At 41.3% G+C, this 16,921-nt stretch overlaps 1 protein-coding gene and 1 long non-coding RNA gene across 9 annotated transcripts in view; one reads left to right on the top strand and one right to left on the bottom strand.

Moving 5' to 3' along the window:
• Positions 1 to 9,382, top strand: part of Raskol (Ras GTPase-activating protein raskol) — a 219,324-nt gene extending 209,942 nt beyond the window's left edge. For all 8 annotated transcript variants that reach the window (XM_071708394.1, XM_071708396.1, XM_071708397.1 and 5 more), the window contains 8 exons: positions 43 to 326; positions 753 to 1,039; positions 1,280 to 1,612; positions 1,778 to 2,182; positions 2,363 to 2,529; positions 2,733 to 4,352; positions 4,663 to 4,799; positions 6,343 to 9,382. In XM_071708394.1, the coding sequence (XP_071564495.1) occupies positions 43 to 326; positions 753 to 1,039; positions 1,280 to 1,612; positions 1,778 to 2,182; positions 2,363 to 2,529; positions 2,733 to 4,352; positions 4,663 to 4,799; positions 6,343 to 6,607 (3,498 nt within the window). In that variant the 3' untranslated portion in view covers positions 6,608 to 9,382. The remainder of the gene's footprint in view (positions 1 to 42; positions 327 to 752; positions 1,040 to 1,279; positions 1,613 to 1,777; positions 2,183 to 2,362; positions 2,530 to 2,732; positions 4,353 to 4,662; positions 4,800 to 6,342) is intronic.
• LOC139773725 (uncharacterized) overlaps positions 1 to 16,921 on the bottom strand; it is a 224,215-nt gene that overhangs the window by 39,256 nt on the left and 168,038 nt on the right. The gene's annotated exons all lie outside the window — the stretch shown is intronic.

The following is a 16,921-nucleotide window of genomic DNA, read 5'->3' on the forward strand; positions in this document are numbered from 1 at the left end:
GCGCACGACTCTTAATCGAGATCCGTCTTTTCTCATTTGCAGAACTTCTTCTCGAAGCGGTCGTTCCGGTCGAACCCTCTGAAGAGGACGAAGAGCGTAACGAAGCTTGAGCGGCAGAAGCAACGGGGCGCCGGTCTCCGGGGATGCCGTTCGCACGAGTCTCTGCTGTGCGGTCAGGCGGTGACCTCGATGGACCTCGCGGCGGTGACGCCGCTGCATCCAAGCCTCCTCGGCAGGCCCCACTGCTTCCAGGTCACGCCGAGCACCGGCGGGCCCAAGTATTTCAGCTGCAGAACCGCACACGAACGGGACCAGTGGTTGCACAGGTCGGTTGGACCGGGTTGCGCGTCGTTTTATTTATCGCCCCGTCGGGTTAAACCGCTGTTTCGTTTTCATCATGCGAGGATGACATACCGATCATCTCGAAACCGAGTACCGTACGCGACGCTCTAGATTTTACCGCATAGTTTCTCGACCATGAAGTTCTTGACGGATATGACATTTGATTTGAATTATGCAAAGTTGGAGTATTCATCTCGGTAATACCGCAAGAGGATCGAGAGAATGTACATATGCAAATTAGAACATTATCATAAATATATACTTGCTATGATAATATCTGATTTTGAAGTACAATCCTCAAATCTAAATTCGATTTCGATTCATTATTCGATCTTTATTTGATCAAATTATCTACGTGATTCATATAGGCAGGCTTTCTATTTAAGCTTTCTATTTGATTGTATGCGCAGCTTAAGGAAATCCGTTCAGCCGGATGCGGAACAGACACGCCGAACGGACAATTCCCTACAAATCTGGTTACTGGAGGCGAAGGGCGTGCCCGCGAAGAAGCGATACTTTTGCGAGGTTTGCCTCGACAGCACCTTGTACGCGCGAACGACTGCCAAGCTGAAGGCCGACTTGTGCTTCTGGGGCGAGCATTTCGACTTCCATCATTTGCCGTCTGTCAACACCATCCAGGTGAACCTGTACAGAGAAGCGGACAGGAAAAAGAAGAGGGACAAAAATGTCTTAATCGGTAAGTATTCGATTATAGAGAATCTTAATATTTTTTAGGTCACTAATAATCAAAATTTTCTTAACATTATTTATACCTTATATTTATATACAGGAGAATGTCTGAAACTGTATGTAGATGTAAATTTAAAATATATGTGCACTTAATAATATGTGAATACAAAATTATATGATGCGAATTATTGTAATCAATGTAACGTGATGCAAATGCACGTAATGATATTCCGATTGTCTTTTCTAGGTTCCGTCAGTATACCAGTACACAATGTGACATCGCGTTACTTGACGGAGAAATGGTATCCCGTAGTAGGTGACAAGGGACCTCTCAAGGAGCCTCCTGCACTAAGAGTAAAGTGCCGTTTCCAGTCAGTTGATATATTGCCGGTTCAGGTGTATCAAGAGTTTCTGGAATATCTGAAAACCGATTATGCGTCGCTATGCGAAAAATTGGAACCCGTCATCGGCGTCAAGGCGAAGGAAGACATCGCGACTGCCTTGGTAGCGGTGATGCAACGAGAGAAAAAAGCGCCGCAATTCCTCGCTGATCTCGTCATGATGGACATTCATCGAATAGGTCGGTCTTTCTTCGTATAACTAGATTTTGCACATAAAATTGTTAATACCTTTAATGCCTTTTTTTCAAACACGATTGTTGTTCATGAGAATTCGTAATTCTTACTTTATTTCTTTTCTGTTTTCCATTTATAATTTAGTTTGTAAGTATTCGTTAATGTTTCAGATGATGAAAGACTCACTTTTCGAGGGAACTCGTTAGCCACGAAGGCGATGGAAGCCTATTTGAAATTAACCGGAGACAGATATCTACAGGAGACTCTGGGAGCCGTTGTGAGAGGCGCGGTCGAAGGTGGCGATTGCGAAGTGGATCCACTCAAGGTCGCTTCCGTCGCCGCCTTGCACAAACAACAGCAGAACCTTCGCAACGCTGTGGAACTGGCCTGGAGCAGAATACTATCGAGCCACGCTCATTTTCCGCTAGAATTACGCGAATGCTTCCGCATTTTCCGTGAGCGTCTGGCAGATCTGGGCCGCGAGGACATCGCGGACAATCTCATCTCCGCATCGATCTTTCTAAGATTCCTCTGTCCCGCCATTCTCAGTCCGTCTCTCTTCAATATTACGCACGGTAAGTCAAAGCATAATTGATTTTTAATTAACACGGCTTATTGATTAATGCGTATTGTGTTTATTTTTATATATTCGTAACATCCTCCATTGTGATACAGGAATTTATAACATGGAAATTTAATACATACTTAATGTGCATAAAGAAATCTTTATAAATAAAAAATAATTTATACTTTAGAATATCCGAACGAGAAAGCGGCGAGAAATCTTACTCTAGTTGCGAAGACACTCCAAACGCTTGCGAACTTCACGAGATTCCAGGGCAAGGAAAATTTCATGGAATTTATGAACGATCTACTCGAACGCGAGGCTCCGTCTATGAAGAATTTCTTGCAGCTAATTAGCGTAAATATTTTACGATATTTTATTTCATATTTTAATTTATAATAATTATATATCGTTTCAATTGTATAGATTAATAGAAAAGATATAAAAACATTTTTCTATATAATTGAAAGTATATAACTATATACATATCATTACATTTAAAGCAAATATACAATTATTCAAGGTATAAGATAAGTAATAAATAATTTTTTATGTAACAGAGCCCACTGCCAAAGGATGCACCAACTAATAACTCGCTCGAATTTGATGGCTACATAGATCTGGGCAAGCAACTGTCTCTGCTACACGCTCTTTTGCGAGAAAGTATGGCAGCGATAGCGCCATCCTCGCCATCGATGCCACCGTCGCGATTACCCGAGATCCTTGACAGGATCTCCGTAGCTTTGGATCAACCGGGTCCAAGTCCCGTACCCACTGCCCATCGTTACCCGAATCTACAGAACAATATTTTCCGCTACAACGATCCGACGATCGCCAACAGCAACACGAATCTCTCCATATCGGCCACGTCGACACTGAGCAATCATAGCACGATAAACGGCACGATCAGAGACAGCAACGAGGTGCTGCAAACCAATACTTTGGGTCACAACAGTTCGCGCAGTCCGAACGTCGCCAGAGCGGCGACTCTACCGCGAAACGCTTACATGCCAACGAATGGCAAGCTGCAGTTGCAAATCAGCTCCGACGATTATCCTTTGGAGCCGCCAGCGTTTGTGTCGCGCTCACCGACACCGATCACGCGACAACACAGGCCACTCGGCCCCAATCGATCCGGACCAGGTTACAGACTGACAGCCAGCGCGAGCCTGGCGAACGTCAATCACTGCCAGACTCATCCGACAAGCCCCACGCGTTCCGAGAGTCACAACAACCTGAAGGACTCGAATTACAACATCACCGCGTCACCTCAAAGCATCCAGTCGAGTAACGGCAGTATTGTTTCGCAGCAGCAACAGCAGCAACAACATCGGCACAATATCGCGCGCTTGCAGAATCTCGACATTCACGATCGCGAGGACAATTTCAATCACAACAACTATAACGTCTCGAGATCGGCCAGCCGAAACCATTGTCACAAGGAAGAAAACGCTAATCAGACCCAACAGCGCAATTACAACAATGTCTCGAAGACCACAGTAAACGCGAATGTGGTCGTCAATCCGCCTACGAATCTCACACTGTCAATCAATCATCAGCCCAACAATAATTACAACACTTCCAAGACAAACAACGCGTCCGCCAACGGCAATCTCGATGAGCTGTCCGATTTACTGAGATACGCGGACGACGAAGTGTCGGAGTCTAAGTCGCAGAAGGGCTCGCAGATCTCCATCTCGCAATTGAGCAACGTGGCTTCTTCCGGTTATCAGAGCTTCGCCGCTTACAGCCAGAGCTCCAGCCCGGTGGATCTCAGCAGCAACAATGCGAACGCGCATATTCTCAACACGGCACCGCTAGCATTCGCGAATCCTGTTTACCATATGGAGTCGAATCACGCGAGGACAGGCAGACGAGGCAGCACTAGTTCCGAAGAGAGAGATGGTAGCGGCGGCGGTGGCATCGACAGTGTAAGAGGTGTCGATCTGAGCCCCTCGCCACCGCCCAAGAATAACGTGCGAAATCACCAGAGAAACGGTCAGAACCAATGGCGACAGGGCAATCAGAGAAACAACTCGGAGCACACGCAGGACGTTTGTTGCACGAAGCTCCGAAGAAGACTCTCCCTCGATTCCACGAGGGACCTGTCGGATACCAGTGAGGAAGAGAATTGCACCACCAGGAGAAGCAAGTCTCGCAGTCATCGAAGCATCGATCAGGTGAGCCAATGAAAGATACTTGGAATTTATTTTACGCGCTGTGGGCAATTAATGAGGCGACATAAATTGAATATCTGAATCAAATTAACGATCATTTCTTGAATAATCTTGAATAATGGGAAAATCTACGATTCTTCAATTCTTCAAAATCTATATAAACTAAATTGTGAATAACAGATTCTTTACTTTGCTATGGATCTACTGACTATATATAAACGATTCTAATTTTCTGTAATTTGTCTAACGAATATTTCTCTATGCGGACATCCTTTCTATCTGTCTCGTAACTAACACGTTTCTTCGTTTCCAGTACGAAGTGGATCTGTATGAGGTGGAGAGGCTACAGAATAGCGTAGATCGGCTGCGATTGCGCGCGCGATTAGGCGCCACCGAGGATGCCGATTTAGACCTCGCGTCCGACAACAACATGAAGAGCATCATTTCCAGGTACTTCATCCTCATTTCCGCGCTAGCGTCGCTAAACAATTACCGAATCTTTGCCTGAGTGTGAACCCTGATACCACCGTGATCATTATCACTGTCTATGCGTATTTCACTTCGACGTATCGCCATGTTCAGCCACTCGATCTTCCATATCCTCATTTCTCGACTTATCGTGAGATTCAATTGAAGTCTCCATAAAGAAATTCTTCCATAAAAAAGTCATGTAGAATGATTCATTCAAATTGGCAAATTTCGTTCAACGTTATACCTCATAAGAAGTACAGTTTTGTGGAATTTACAATTCATATAAATTCGTGATTAATTACCAACGAATTGAACTTCAATTTTCTTGATAATAAATAACGTGACATTTTATAGACACTAGCTTTAGAATTGTTGTCTATTTCGTGTATGCTGATAAAGATGAACATCGTCTAATCGCGTGTACCACTTTTTCTATGTCTAACGGAACTAATGGGGAAACACTCACCCGTATATGAACGGCTACTTTATCGAAACGATGTATGTTTAACTGATTGTGTGTTCCTGTGCATTCTATCCGCTGCATTTGGTATACTCTGGCTTGATCTGGACCTTTGGTGTAAGAGTCAATTATATTTCTAAGCTTTTCTTACATTTTTACATTCACATGTTAGCTTCTCATCGTGTTCTATCTTGGTTTTCGAAAATCCGCCACTCGGAATTAAACTTAAAACGAAAATTATCGTGTTCACCGTTTTGACATTTACCGATCACGAAGCGTCATTATTATCAATTTATCACCGAATTGGCGCTCATCGAACACCGACACACCTCACGACATCACATATTCCAACATGTTCATTCTGGTCATGTGCACGGATATATTCAGTGACTCTCGGCCATCATCTGCGTGTGTCGTAAAGAAAGAAATGTCCATATCTGCCATATCTGCAGATGTTCATCGCGGGAGTTGTACCAAACTCTCCAATATGTAGACATTTCTTTTTTCTCTCTTTCATTATACATACATACTCGCTATGATTGTGATACAGAGCAAACATATACATATAGTTTCTGGGAAGACCTTATATTCCAGTTATCCTCTTCCAAGAGTATATTAAATTATGCACCGAACACTATTGCTTCTTACAGCTTTATTTTTATCTATCGATGTTGTTTCAATAATTGTGCATCGTGGTGCGCTTGGTTCTTTTTCAGCTTCGCTGTAACGTCTCTCAGTTTCAAATAGAACAACGGAATTGGATATCTCGGCCCAAAAATAAAAAGATACGAATTGAATAGTAGAAACTCGAGAGAGTTGGTAGCCGAAGCTCGATTCGACGCGTGTGCTTGATTCCTCGACGCTCTTTATTCTTCGCGTGTAACGCAATCTTTTGAAATAATAACTTCGGCATTCCTGAAGAGGCTCTCAAAGAATAAAGATCGTTATGAGGAACATTTCCGATGAGACGCGCTGTAGTTTTTATGTCAAACATGTTTTTTCTCTCCTTCTCGCGCGATCACGCTTTCAGCCCCAATTTAACGTTCCCTTTTTTGCTCGCAGGTTAATCTCCGTGGAGGAGGAGCTACGTCGCGAACAGCAGAAGATGTCGGCGGCGTTGTCGTACAAGCAGCGCGTGATCGACGCGCAGGAACAGCAAATAGCTGCCCTGGGTGCCGCGAATTCGCGTCTGATGTCGACGAACGCGAGCCTGCTTTCGGCGCTGAGCAAGCAACGCTACAACGCCAAGTCCCAGGCCAACAGCGAAGCCGCACCCCTGCTGCAGAACATCGCTGATATCGGCGAGCTTAAAAGCTCGTCGTGCTAAAGCGCGCGCTAGACACGACCGGGAATCGAGAAAAACGTCCGAGAAGAGATCTTCGGACGGAGAAAACGTGTTCTTTGGAGAAGCCTCGTGCTGCAATACGCATCGTAAACAGTGTCATCAACGGCAACGTTCATCTTTTCTGAACAATGACTTTAACACCACCGCGAGATAGCCGATTTGTTGGAGGAGAGATAAGAATTTCGAAAGGGACTGATTATTTTGTGCGAATCAACGTTATTCGAGGGAGACAGGGGAGGGCTCTTTATTCGGAGAAACGCGAGAAATGCATTGGGTCTTCCTTGGTTGCGATTCGTTGCATGAATTCCACGAGTCGTTTAATCGACGCTCGTTATCTCCCCGATCCCGAGATCACGCGCTCGAAAACTTTAAACGTGCAGCGCGAGTATAGATAGACCCGGTGTCGATCTGGAAACTCGCGAAACTCGAGGATGCGAAGCATCGTGCCGGAAAAAAAACAATAGATTGCGACATGGGAGAGAATGGCGTGCGAGAAATAGAGGCTATTTAGTGAATAGGCAGACCGAGTAAGTAGACAACTTTCGTCGAGTTTATATAATGTGACATAGCGTTAGGCTAGGTTTATTTGTACGCGAATAAGAGGAAAATCCGCGACTCTCGTCCGAGGTCCGATCATCGCCCTGATAGCTTAAACGATCGACTCGCGTCAGCGCTGACCAGTGAAACAAACACTCGCGACCGCGAGTCTCCCGACGGCGACTTTGCTTCGTTCGGCACGAACGAAACGAAAGTGGCAACGAGACCAATTTTGATTTTATTTCAAAATTGAGGATTCTCGATCAGCAGCGAAAAGCGAATCGATTGCGTCTTCATTGGTCCAATACGAATTATTTCCATCACGTCTATGTAATTATCAGCGCATGAATAGAAATTGAACTTCGTTGAGTCGAATATTTAATATGAGCGTAAAGTATGAGCTGAAACTCGTCAAAAGTATATCTTTTTCATTTTTATTTATCTGGATCACTTGTCTGGAACAACCAGGATTACGAGGTTTTATCAACTTCGGTTTGCTGAGCGATTGAAGATCGGGTGGCATCAAGTAGTTCGTTGCTTGCGCGACGAAAGATCGATGTCAGATTCCAATTGGATCATCCAATTAAGGATCACTTCGTCCGGCAGCGGGCACTCGGACGGCACAAGAAGCCCCGATCGACGAATCGCTTATATATTTCTACTATTCTTGTTTCTACTATCGTATCTACGCACAGCCACACGCACCGTAACAGTTTAGAAATAGTATGATACCTGAAGGGTATATCGACGTTCGCGACACATCACGATATAGGAGCAGCATCCTCGAGCACCGGATCGTACTGCAGGACCTCGTATATATATCTATACATATATATATATAGGCGTGTCTATTTTTCTAGTTTGTTCCCCGAGGGCACGGTCTCTCACGGCCACAAAACACTTTTATTTTTTGCGTGCGAATTTTTCGATCGCCAAGTCTGCGTTTTCTTTCCAAAACGAACGAATCTGGCCGAAATAGCTCGCGCGATTTTTCTTTAGACCATCGAGTATCGAGCGAGCAACGGAACAAGCTTCCACGACCAAAAAGCGAGAGTCCGTCGAGCGAAAGAAGGCTCGGACTTTCAGAGCGAAACGGTTCGCGTCCGTCTTCGAACTTTTTTTTATCTCGACGAGCCGCGAGCGAATTACGACTACCTTTGGTTTAGCACGACCCTTTACTCTAAGCGACGATATTTATTTAGTAGTGTTTACCAAAGATGAAGAATTTCGCATTGTAAAGAGAGTATTGAGATTTATGTAAGATATTTGGTCCTCTTCTTTTTATTTGCCTTCGCCGTTCCCGACGAAGGCGATAATAATTATCGCTGTGCACGGAAGCGACGCAAACGGAAACTCGAGCTCGAGAAAAACGGTGTGCATGGCACGTAAACGAAATTCGGAAATCGTTTTTTCCGCTCGATATTGTCCGAGGCCAAATTTTTGCACACCAAGCCGTGCACAGATGCCCCTTTATACCTTGCGCGCGCGTAAAGCAGCGCTATAACGCATGACAATTAATTAATTAATTATATTTCTCAAAGGTCTCGCTCGTTCGCAAAGCGTTAATGTGTTACGTTTTACATCACAATAACAATTTATTATTGCAGCCATTGTCGTATAACGCGTGTGAAAGACCTGAGTGAGAAGACGAATGAGAGAGCGGGAGAGAAAGGAGAAGAAAAGGAGAGCGTGAAAGAGAGACTGAAAGAGCGTGAATCCGCGTGAGAGGGAGCGTGAGAAAAGATTATAATCGATCTAATCTCGCTAAGGAAAAAAAAAGTATTATCTCGTCAACTTTGTACCATAGTGTTGTTCTCGCCTGTCCGTGCGTTTGAGTTTCTTGCCTGACGCCAATTACTTTTGTATAGAGACTGTCCTCATCCTCCTTTCTTCTCATCCCCCTATCACTTCTTTTTATACTTTCCCTTCTTCCCTTATCACGGAGAAAATAACCATACTGCGTTTGCAGGAAACCGCCCCCTTAGAAGCTACTTTCTTCGACTCGTTTAGTATTTACATCTGATAAAATTAATATATTAACGCTACCGCCCTTTCTTCTTGTTGGACGATGTAATCGATATCTATTTAAAGAATCACTTAAATTAGCGTGTACATTATTAAGTTTTGGTATATTCGTTTCTGCAATAGACCACCTGTATTTAAGCATATAGCGACTATTACACTACATGAACAAATAAATACGATTAGACATATTATAAACGAGCCCGCTTTTTCCCGATTCATCCGGCTCCAGCTTCATTCAACCATAATCAATGATTTGAAGCGGCAATAGATTAATTTCGTTGTTACATCAATCAGTATCCAAAGAAACGAAGGAATTATATTATTATTATTATTATTATTATTATTATTATTAACAAAACTGAGTGAGTGTTCGAAAACTTTTTTGCAATCAATTCGCAAAAGTACCATAATACGGATGAATTTTAAACATATCGTCCGTATTAAGCTGTTTTATTTAATAACATTTTAAATATGAAATAAAAATATAAAATATTTGATATTGCTACATCTATTTGTATTATAATCTGTTATATCTACTGTGAATAATATACGACAATGAATATTGTTTATGCATTTCATTCAATTGATAATGTTATTAAATAATCACATTCATATAACTTATTGTTCAGTGTAATATATCTGTGATTCGCGTATATCTATAATGAATGTACTTGTCGGTAACAGCAGTAGAACAACATGGCAAATAAAATTAATCTCTTATATTTATTATTTTTAATCAGAAATTATTTTAATCAGTTTAACTATTAGAAATTTTTTAAATTTATTTAACAGAAATACAAATATAGTTTCAAAGTTAAATTTTTATCACAAAATATAAAATCCTCATCGCGTGAGTTTATTTGCCTTCCTACGATAAATATATTTCTATGCAAGGGCAATATTAATTCGCTTGATAAAAACTAACTGAAAAATAAGTTTTCTCATGCTCCTTATTATCATTTCAGAAATTCTGACTGCATAGTTTCAGGATTGGAAAAATGTAAATATAATTTATATTGAAACGCGCATTATCCCGAAATTCCGGTCTAACATGATTTCTGGCGTACGCAAGATGGAGCCATAAGTCCGTTGCAAGTCTCGAAAAGTTAAGACTAACGTGACAATTCAAATTTAATTAATAAAATTGTTCATTAGTTAACCATACTTTATAATTTATTTTAAAGTATCTTATAACAACAAGAGAGAGATCAATTTTTTCTTTATCGACAATTAACTGTCAATCTTTACTGACAAAATCTTACTATCTAAGCGAGATATCGTACATGATACAACAATGATATTAAATACATCAAAATTGCTCATTTAAATAAATAAATCGCAATCGCTAGTAACAGCGATCTGAGCTACCCCCTCGCTGCTTTGACTTTTTTCAGGAGCTCTCAGGAAAGGGTCGTTCAATCGCGAGCACATACTAATCGCATTAGCCGTAATCCTTTCGGATGCTTATCGCCGTACAATCAGCGTTCGCGATATTGCCGTGTAAACGGGCGGTCGACGAGCGATCATTGTCGGCCAATCAATCTAATCGAGATGAGCCTCGATACCGGCGGGGTGGTCCTCGAAAAATCAATAACACGCAGCCCTCCGGCGTGCGAACGCGAACAACGCCACGCGCGGTATTTCCAAGGTAGCCCCGGTGAATGAACAAATGGGGAGATCTTCTCTGAAACGCTCGGGGTCTTCCTTCCATCCGGCGCGGCGGTTTAGCGCTAAATTGGCTAAGGTTTCTTATTCTATCGGCACTGAGTCCGCGAACAATTTTTAGCGCGCGTTTAACATGAGACGCGAATTCGCTCCTCCGCGAAATTCTCGCCGCACTCTCACGCCGCGATCGGTATTTTCAGGACACAAATCGGCAACATTTTTCTGCCGCGTAAAGAATTTTATTTCGAGCGAGACGAGCGTTAAGCACATCAAACGGAGAATACTCGCCACAATCGAATCCGCGTAATACATCATCCGATACACGCGGCAAATATTGACGAGATCCGAAATAATAATTTAAAACCGGTCGCTTAAAACCGGTTATGATAGGATATCTATTCTAAGATAATTAAAAATTCAACGAGTGCATATAAAGGGTAACAATCGGATCGCTGCTGAAACTGAATATTTTGTAATTAATGGACAGGATGGAATGAATTAAACATTACTTTGAAGAAGGAACCAATCATGTTTGTTAACATAATAGAAAAGGAATATACATTTAAAAACTTTTGAAAATAAATAAATCTTTATAAAAAGCCGAAAATTTGGCTATTTGCGTGGCTCAGTGATATATATACCTTTTTCAAAAAAGGTAAAAAAAAGGCGCCAAGTACACGCAATGTATTTTGTAAATTCAAAAATCCAATCTAAGTGGTAGCTTTATTTCTTCTTCACAAAATTATATTACCTAACTTAACTCAAGTGACATGTATTTCAAAAAATATATATATTCAGAATATTCCGGCACGAGCGTCCATTTCCGTAAAAAGAATTTATCTTCGAGAGCATAGTTACAGTTACTAATGTTAGAAAGTATATTTAATTCACCGTTAAATATTAAACAATGAAATTTAAACCAGTACCTTAAGTTAAATAACATTTTTTTATTTTTAACTACCATGTGTGTCGAAATTTATTATTTTAACTCCATTAGTTTAGTTAAATTAACATTGTTTTAGTTAAATTAACATTGTTTTAGTTAAATTAACGACATATTCAGTAGGAGTAGCGGCGACTTACAAAAATGATTAAAAATGACTCGAATTGAGTATATATAATTTGACACTACGAATTTAACAATATAGTTTTATAAAACGCCTCAATTATTGTGCGTATTTATTTCGAAAACATATGTCACTAAGCCATGCATCCAGCCGAATTCTATAATGTTTTTCTCCTACAGCATAATGTTTAATTCATTTCATTCCGTTCATTTATTGCAAAATAACAACAATTTAGTTTCAGCAACTTCCCGATTGTCACCCTGTAGATTGTCGTTATTCGCACGATAATTACACACTCCTTAATGCAAGATTGCGGTAAATAAAGACTATATCTGGCCGTGTAAGTCTCGTTCGAAAACACACTTTGCGACGACGCTTACGTTGCCGAGCTCCGTAAACGCCATTATCACCGTTCATTGGCTCATTACGTAAGTCACGTAATTAAATTTGTCGAACATAAATCGCATGAAAACCAGAAAATCGGAGCATTTATCCGCGTACGTCGCAGATCAGCCCGATGAGTCTAAGTGATACCCTGAAACGAAAATATTTATAGATAATATTCGCAGAGAGCGGAGCTGCAAGAACCATGACGTAGAGAAATGGCAATAGCGATTAACGTGTGCAGCATTGTAGAGTCATAACGCAACATTATAAGGTAGGCGAGATGTTTAGTCACTGATATCAAGGACTCCCGACTAGCTCGAGTCGCAATAATACATATTAATGCTCGCGCACCTAATTTTAGATATCTGCGACCGAGTAACACTCGCCATAATATCTGATGCAACCTTAACGTTTGCAGAAGGTGGCGGACGAAAAATTCGCTCGCTTTTCTGGTTCTTGCCGACGAGTAAGATCTTTTCTCTCCGTCTTTCACAAAGCAAAACTTCAACTGTACTTTCAACTATAAAACAATTATAAAACAAAACAGAACGTGACCTTAATATTTTTTATTATTCTTTTATAATCGAGATACTGAACATAATAAAATTAGAACATGGATAAGTAATGTCGATTCTCCAATAATTTTACAATTCTTATGTCCATTTATTAGGTTGGCGATCCTTAAAAATTCCTTTCCCAAAACTTTTCCTGGAGTCATTTTAATCTCCCGGCTTTTAAAAGTTTTGGTAAAAGTCTTAAGTTAATTTACACCGACAATGTAACCGTGTCGAGCGTTAATCTAGTACCTTCTCGGGGTTTCGCTAATATGCACGGGATTTACGGGAACGCCATCGACTTGCCGCCGTCGATTTTATCGCTCTCCGCGCTGGCGAGAGAGAGCACCCGCGTACGAGGAATAATTTCTGCTCCATTTATGAAACATAAGCGCGGGGACTCGAGAGCGATTTCTACTACGGGCATCCTTGCTGTAAACCTGTTGAATAACCACGGCCGCTGTAACGGAAATACGCGCGTATACGATACGTGTAAAAATAAAATGCCTGGAAATAAAAGGCCTACGACGAGATAATAAAGACAACGTAGCCGCGCGACGGTGATTTATAATCCCACCGAGTGTTTCCTTGAATATCTGGAACAGCTGTGAAACTAGAATTTGTAAACTACATTGGCGCGTGTATCAAAACGTCAAAAAATAACGGCAATTAATTAAATATACTAAATTCTGTCATGTATAAAGCAAAAATGGTGTCAAACGTTTCAACTCGTTTCTGAAAACTGTTAAAAATCGCACGAATTTTCAGATTCCAGTTAAAAAAGTTTTTAGAACATATATTTTTTAGACAGTCTGCGACGAGTCCGGTATTTCTCGTAAAAATTTCATGATCAGTTCGATCATTCACGAGAGAAGTGAAAGAAGAGCGTATCCTCGTTCGCAGCTACGTGTGGCATGCCGAATGTAAACAGAAGTGAACTTGGCAGTGTCGATAATGTAATTCCAGCCGAGGGTCGTTGCAGTTCAAACGGCTCGAGGAAGAAAAAGTATGCCGCGCGAGGGGAGACGGAAACCAGAGAGAAAAATCGAACGCAGAAAACAGAAAGATGGTAGTAGCTCTCCGAGACGCGCTTACACTCTCGCGCGAGCGTTAGTTAAACAACATTGACTGATTTACGTTCACATGCCGCTATCTTTTTGCCTCTCTCTCTCTCTCTCTGTCGGTCCACTCCGTTTTTCTCTTTCCTCGAGAAATCTAGAACTTCAGAGAACGAGCGGAAACGAGTGGAGGTGAATCACTTTTCTCCTTTCAAGTCATTCTCAAAGAATTATCGTTTCTTCAGATTCTTGCTTATAAACACATATTTTGTAATGTTCTTTTTTTTTACAAAAATATAATGTTTCGATATTTCTAATATATTTTCGCAAAATACTATTATGATCAACGAGTAATTCATACGCAAGGTACACTTGTACATAATTTTTTAATAACTCGCTTTAATAACACTTATTGTTAACGTAATAAAAAAATACAAGATCTCCTTTTCACGAAAGCATTTTTATTTCAGAATACTCGAAAAGTTTAGCTTTGTATATTTTACAATGCAAGTCTTTTATTTCGTTTCATGAATTTTAACGAAATTCTGCATACAAAGGGGTAGTCAACTCTTCAGGTATAGTATTACATAAATTGTCCCCGTCTCTCTGATTGTTCCGTCGTATGCGCCATCGCTGTCTGCATCGCGTGATTCACATTGAATTAATCTTCGCATTCCGGGACGCGAGTCCTTTCATTTTTTTCCCCTCTTTCCCCACCCCTTTATCTGCACCGTGCTCTACTTGCTCATATTCTGACATACGCTGACTCCATACGATCGCACGTGCTCGTTAGTGTCGCCGGCGGATTTGCATATTTCCCATAGTTGGAATCGATACTTCGGATAGCAACCCTTCGCGCGCGCAAACGTAAACGCTGACGATAGGAAAATACGGCATCGATGAATATTCCGTATAACGTCGCTTAAATCCATAGATTTCGCGGATAGGCGGATAATTCACGTTTGTTTCCGGACACTCGTAGTTTTCGGATCACCGTGGACCAAGAGGGAGAGTGCGCGAATTGATGTAGCCTTCGCGAATGCATATGTGCGCGGGATTTATCGAGCCATATATTATAACGGTAACTGTATATTAGAGACCTATAAATTCTCCCTGGAGTACACGTGGACGTAGCCATGCGCCGAGGAATACGGAGAATGTATAAAGAGACGAAAGTTGGCGGACACACGAATGCACTAATTCCTTGTTTTTCCTTGATGCGAAAAGAAATCGGATATAGAAATCGCATTAAAATTGTCTTCCATTTGATATTACTTTTCTGTTACTAAAACATGAAATACAATACAATAAACATTAATTTTTAAGCTAATATCTAACGTTGATAAAGTAAGAGTGGATCTAAAAAATAGGTATAACACGGCAAAGTTGCGTTTCTGGAAATTTACGGCGTCGGAAAATTTAACACAACGCATGGCACTTTTCTCTTTTTATTCTCCCCGCCGTTCATAATTTATACTGTCGCTATTATACCGCAATTCCGCCTACTCAACAGCAAATTAAACAATTCTGTGGCGGAACGTGATGGGCCGCGTGATTCGGATCTCCGACAAATTTTTAAATAGTGCAATCACGCCTTACGCAACGCTTCTCTCAACGAAAAACCGAATTGCATCACAACTGCCACGCGATTATTATTATCCTCAGCTCTCGCGCAGATGAATACTACTCGCAATTATGCAAATTGCTACTCCATTGCGGTCGGCCGTATATGCCCTCCCGCCTGTTTTTGCGAATCTAACAGCGATGGGGAATATTCGTCCTTAATAATACACTGACTTTTCATTACCGTTCGTTACTACACTAACGTGTGACATAACCAATAGCTATTATCACTGTTTGTGCAGTCCAACTACAGGCATGCCGTATTGCACATTATTTTTTATAAGCGGCTAATCGAAAGTCGCTTTGTTAGCCGACACAATGACGTTTATGAAAACTGGCGACAAGAATCCTTGACAATGATTAATAATAAGATAAATTTCTCGATTGTCTGTGCTGCAACCACCCGATATATTCGCTATACATTTTAAATGTCACTATGTGTGGTATCATTTAATAATAAACGGACAGGTATTAATTCTCGTGCCGACAAATGCGTACTTTTTTTCTGCATTTGTGCGAGCATTCCATTCTCCCACTAATTAGTGTCAAGGCTTTACGCGGCACTCTTACTGCAACTTCGAACTTCGAATCCGCGTAAGCGGAGGCAGGAAAATACAACGCGATGACTTCTGCCATTAATTTGCTAAGATTTCTCGAAAGTCATACGTCTAATTGTTCGCTCACATTTTTCAGCAGATTTTCAGCAAATTCTTTTCAAAATTTCAATATTGAAGAATACGAATCATATAGTTATTATTCTCGAAATTATTATTAAAGAAAAGTTGACCCTATATACACATTCATTCTTTCAAATTATATTATTATTAAAATTATCATTAAAATATTAAGCATTCATGCACATTCTATAAAAATAAAACGAGAATATAATATAAATCGCGCACAGAAGAACTTTGTATCCGGCAAAAATCGAAAATCTAATAATCTCCTCTCGGGGAAGAGGTGCTTGCTAACCGCCGTTAATTAAATTTGATTCGTCGTCAACGGACAAAGAGAATCGGGCATGCACGTGGAAATATACGCGAGAGCGAGGCGACAATTTCACGAGCCGCAACAATCGGCACGGGAGCGAGCGAGCGGTGACTTAAGGAGACATATAGCGCGGGGAGATAAGGTGTACGGCGAAACAAGTGCGATAAGCCAAAATGAGATAGCGTCGTCGCGGCTAGTCGTCGTCGACGATATCTCAAAGTCAATGTCCTATGAAGGACTGGTGCGAGGCATTCGAGTGCGTTCGCATATGCTTTTCTGATCGCGCATCGCGCGAGTGTCTCTCTCCTTCTTCCCCCCTCCTGCCTCTCTCCCCTCTCTTGAGAATCAGAAGAGAACGGATTGCTCTCGTTTTCTCTCTTTATCTCTCTT

The sequence above is a fragment of the Temnothorax nylanderi genome, unplaced genomic scaffold, assembly GCF_030848795.1.
Source record: "Temnothorax nylanderi isolate EJ_2023f unplaced genomic scaffold, tnyl_v1.0 TNYL_tig0067_pilon, whole genome shotgun sequence".
NCBI classification, from domain to species: domain Eukaryota; kingdom Metazoa; phylum Arthropoda; class Insecta; order Hymenoptera; family Formicidae; genus Temnothorax; species Temnothorax nylanderi.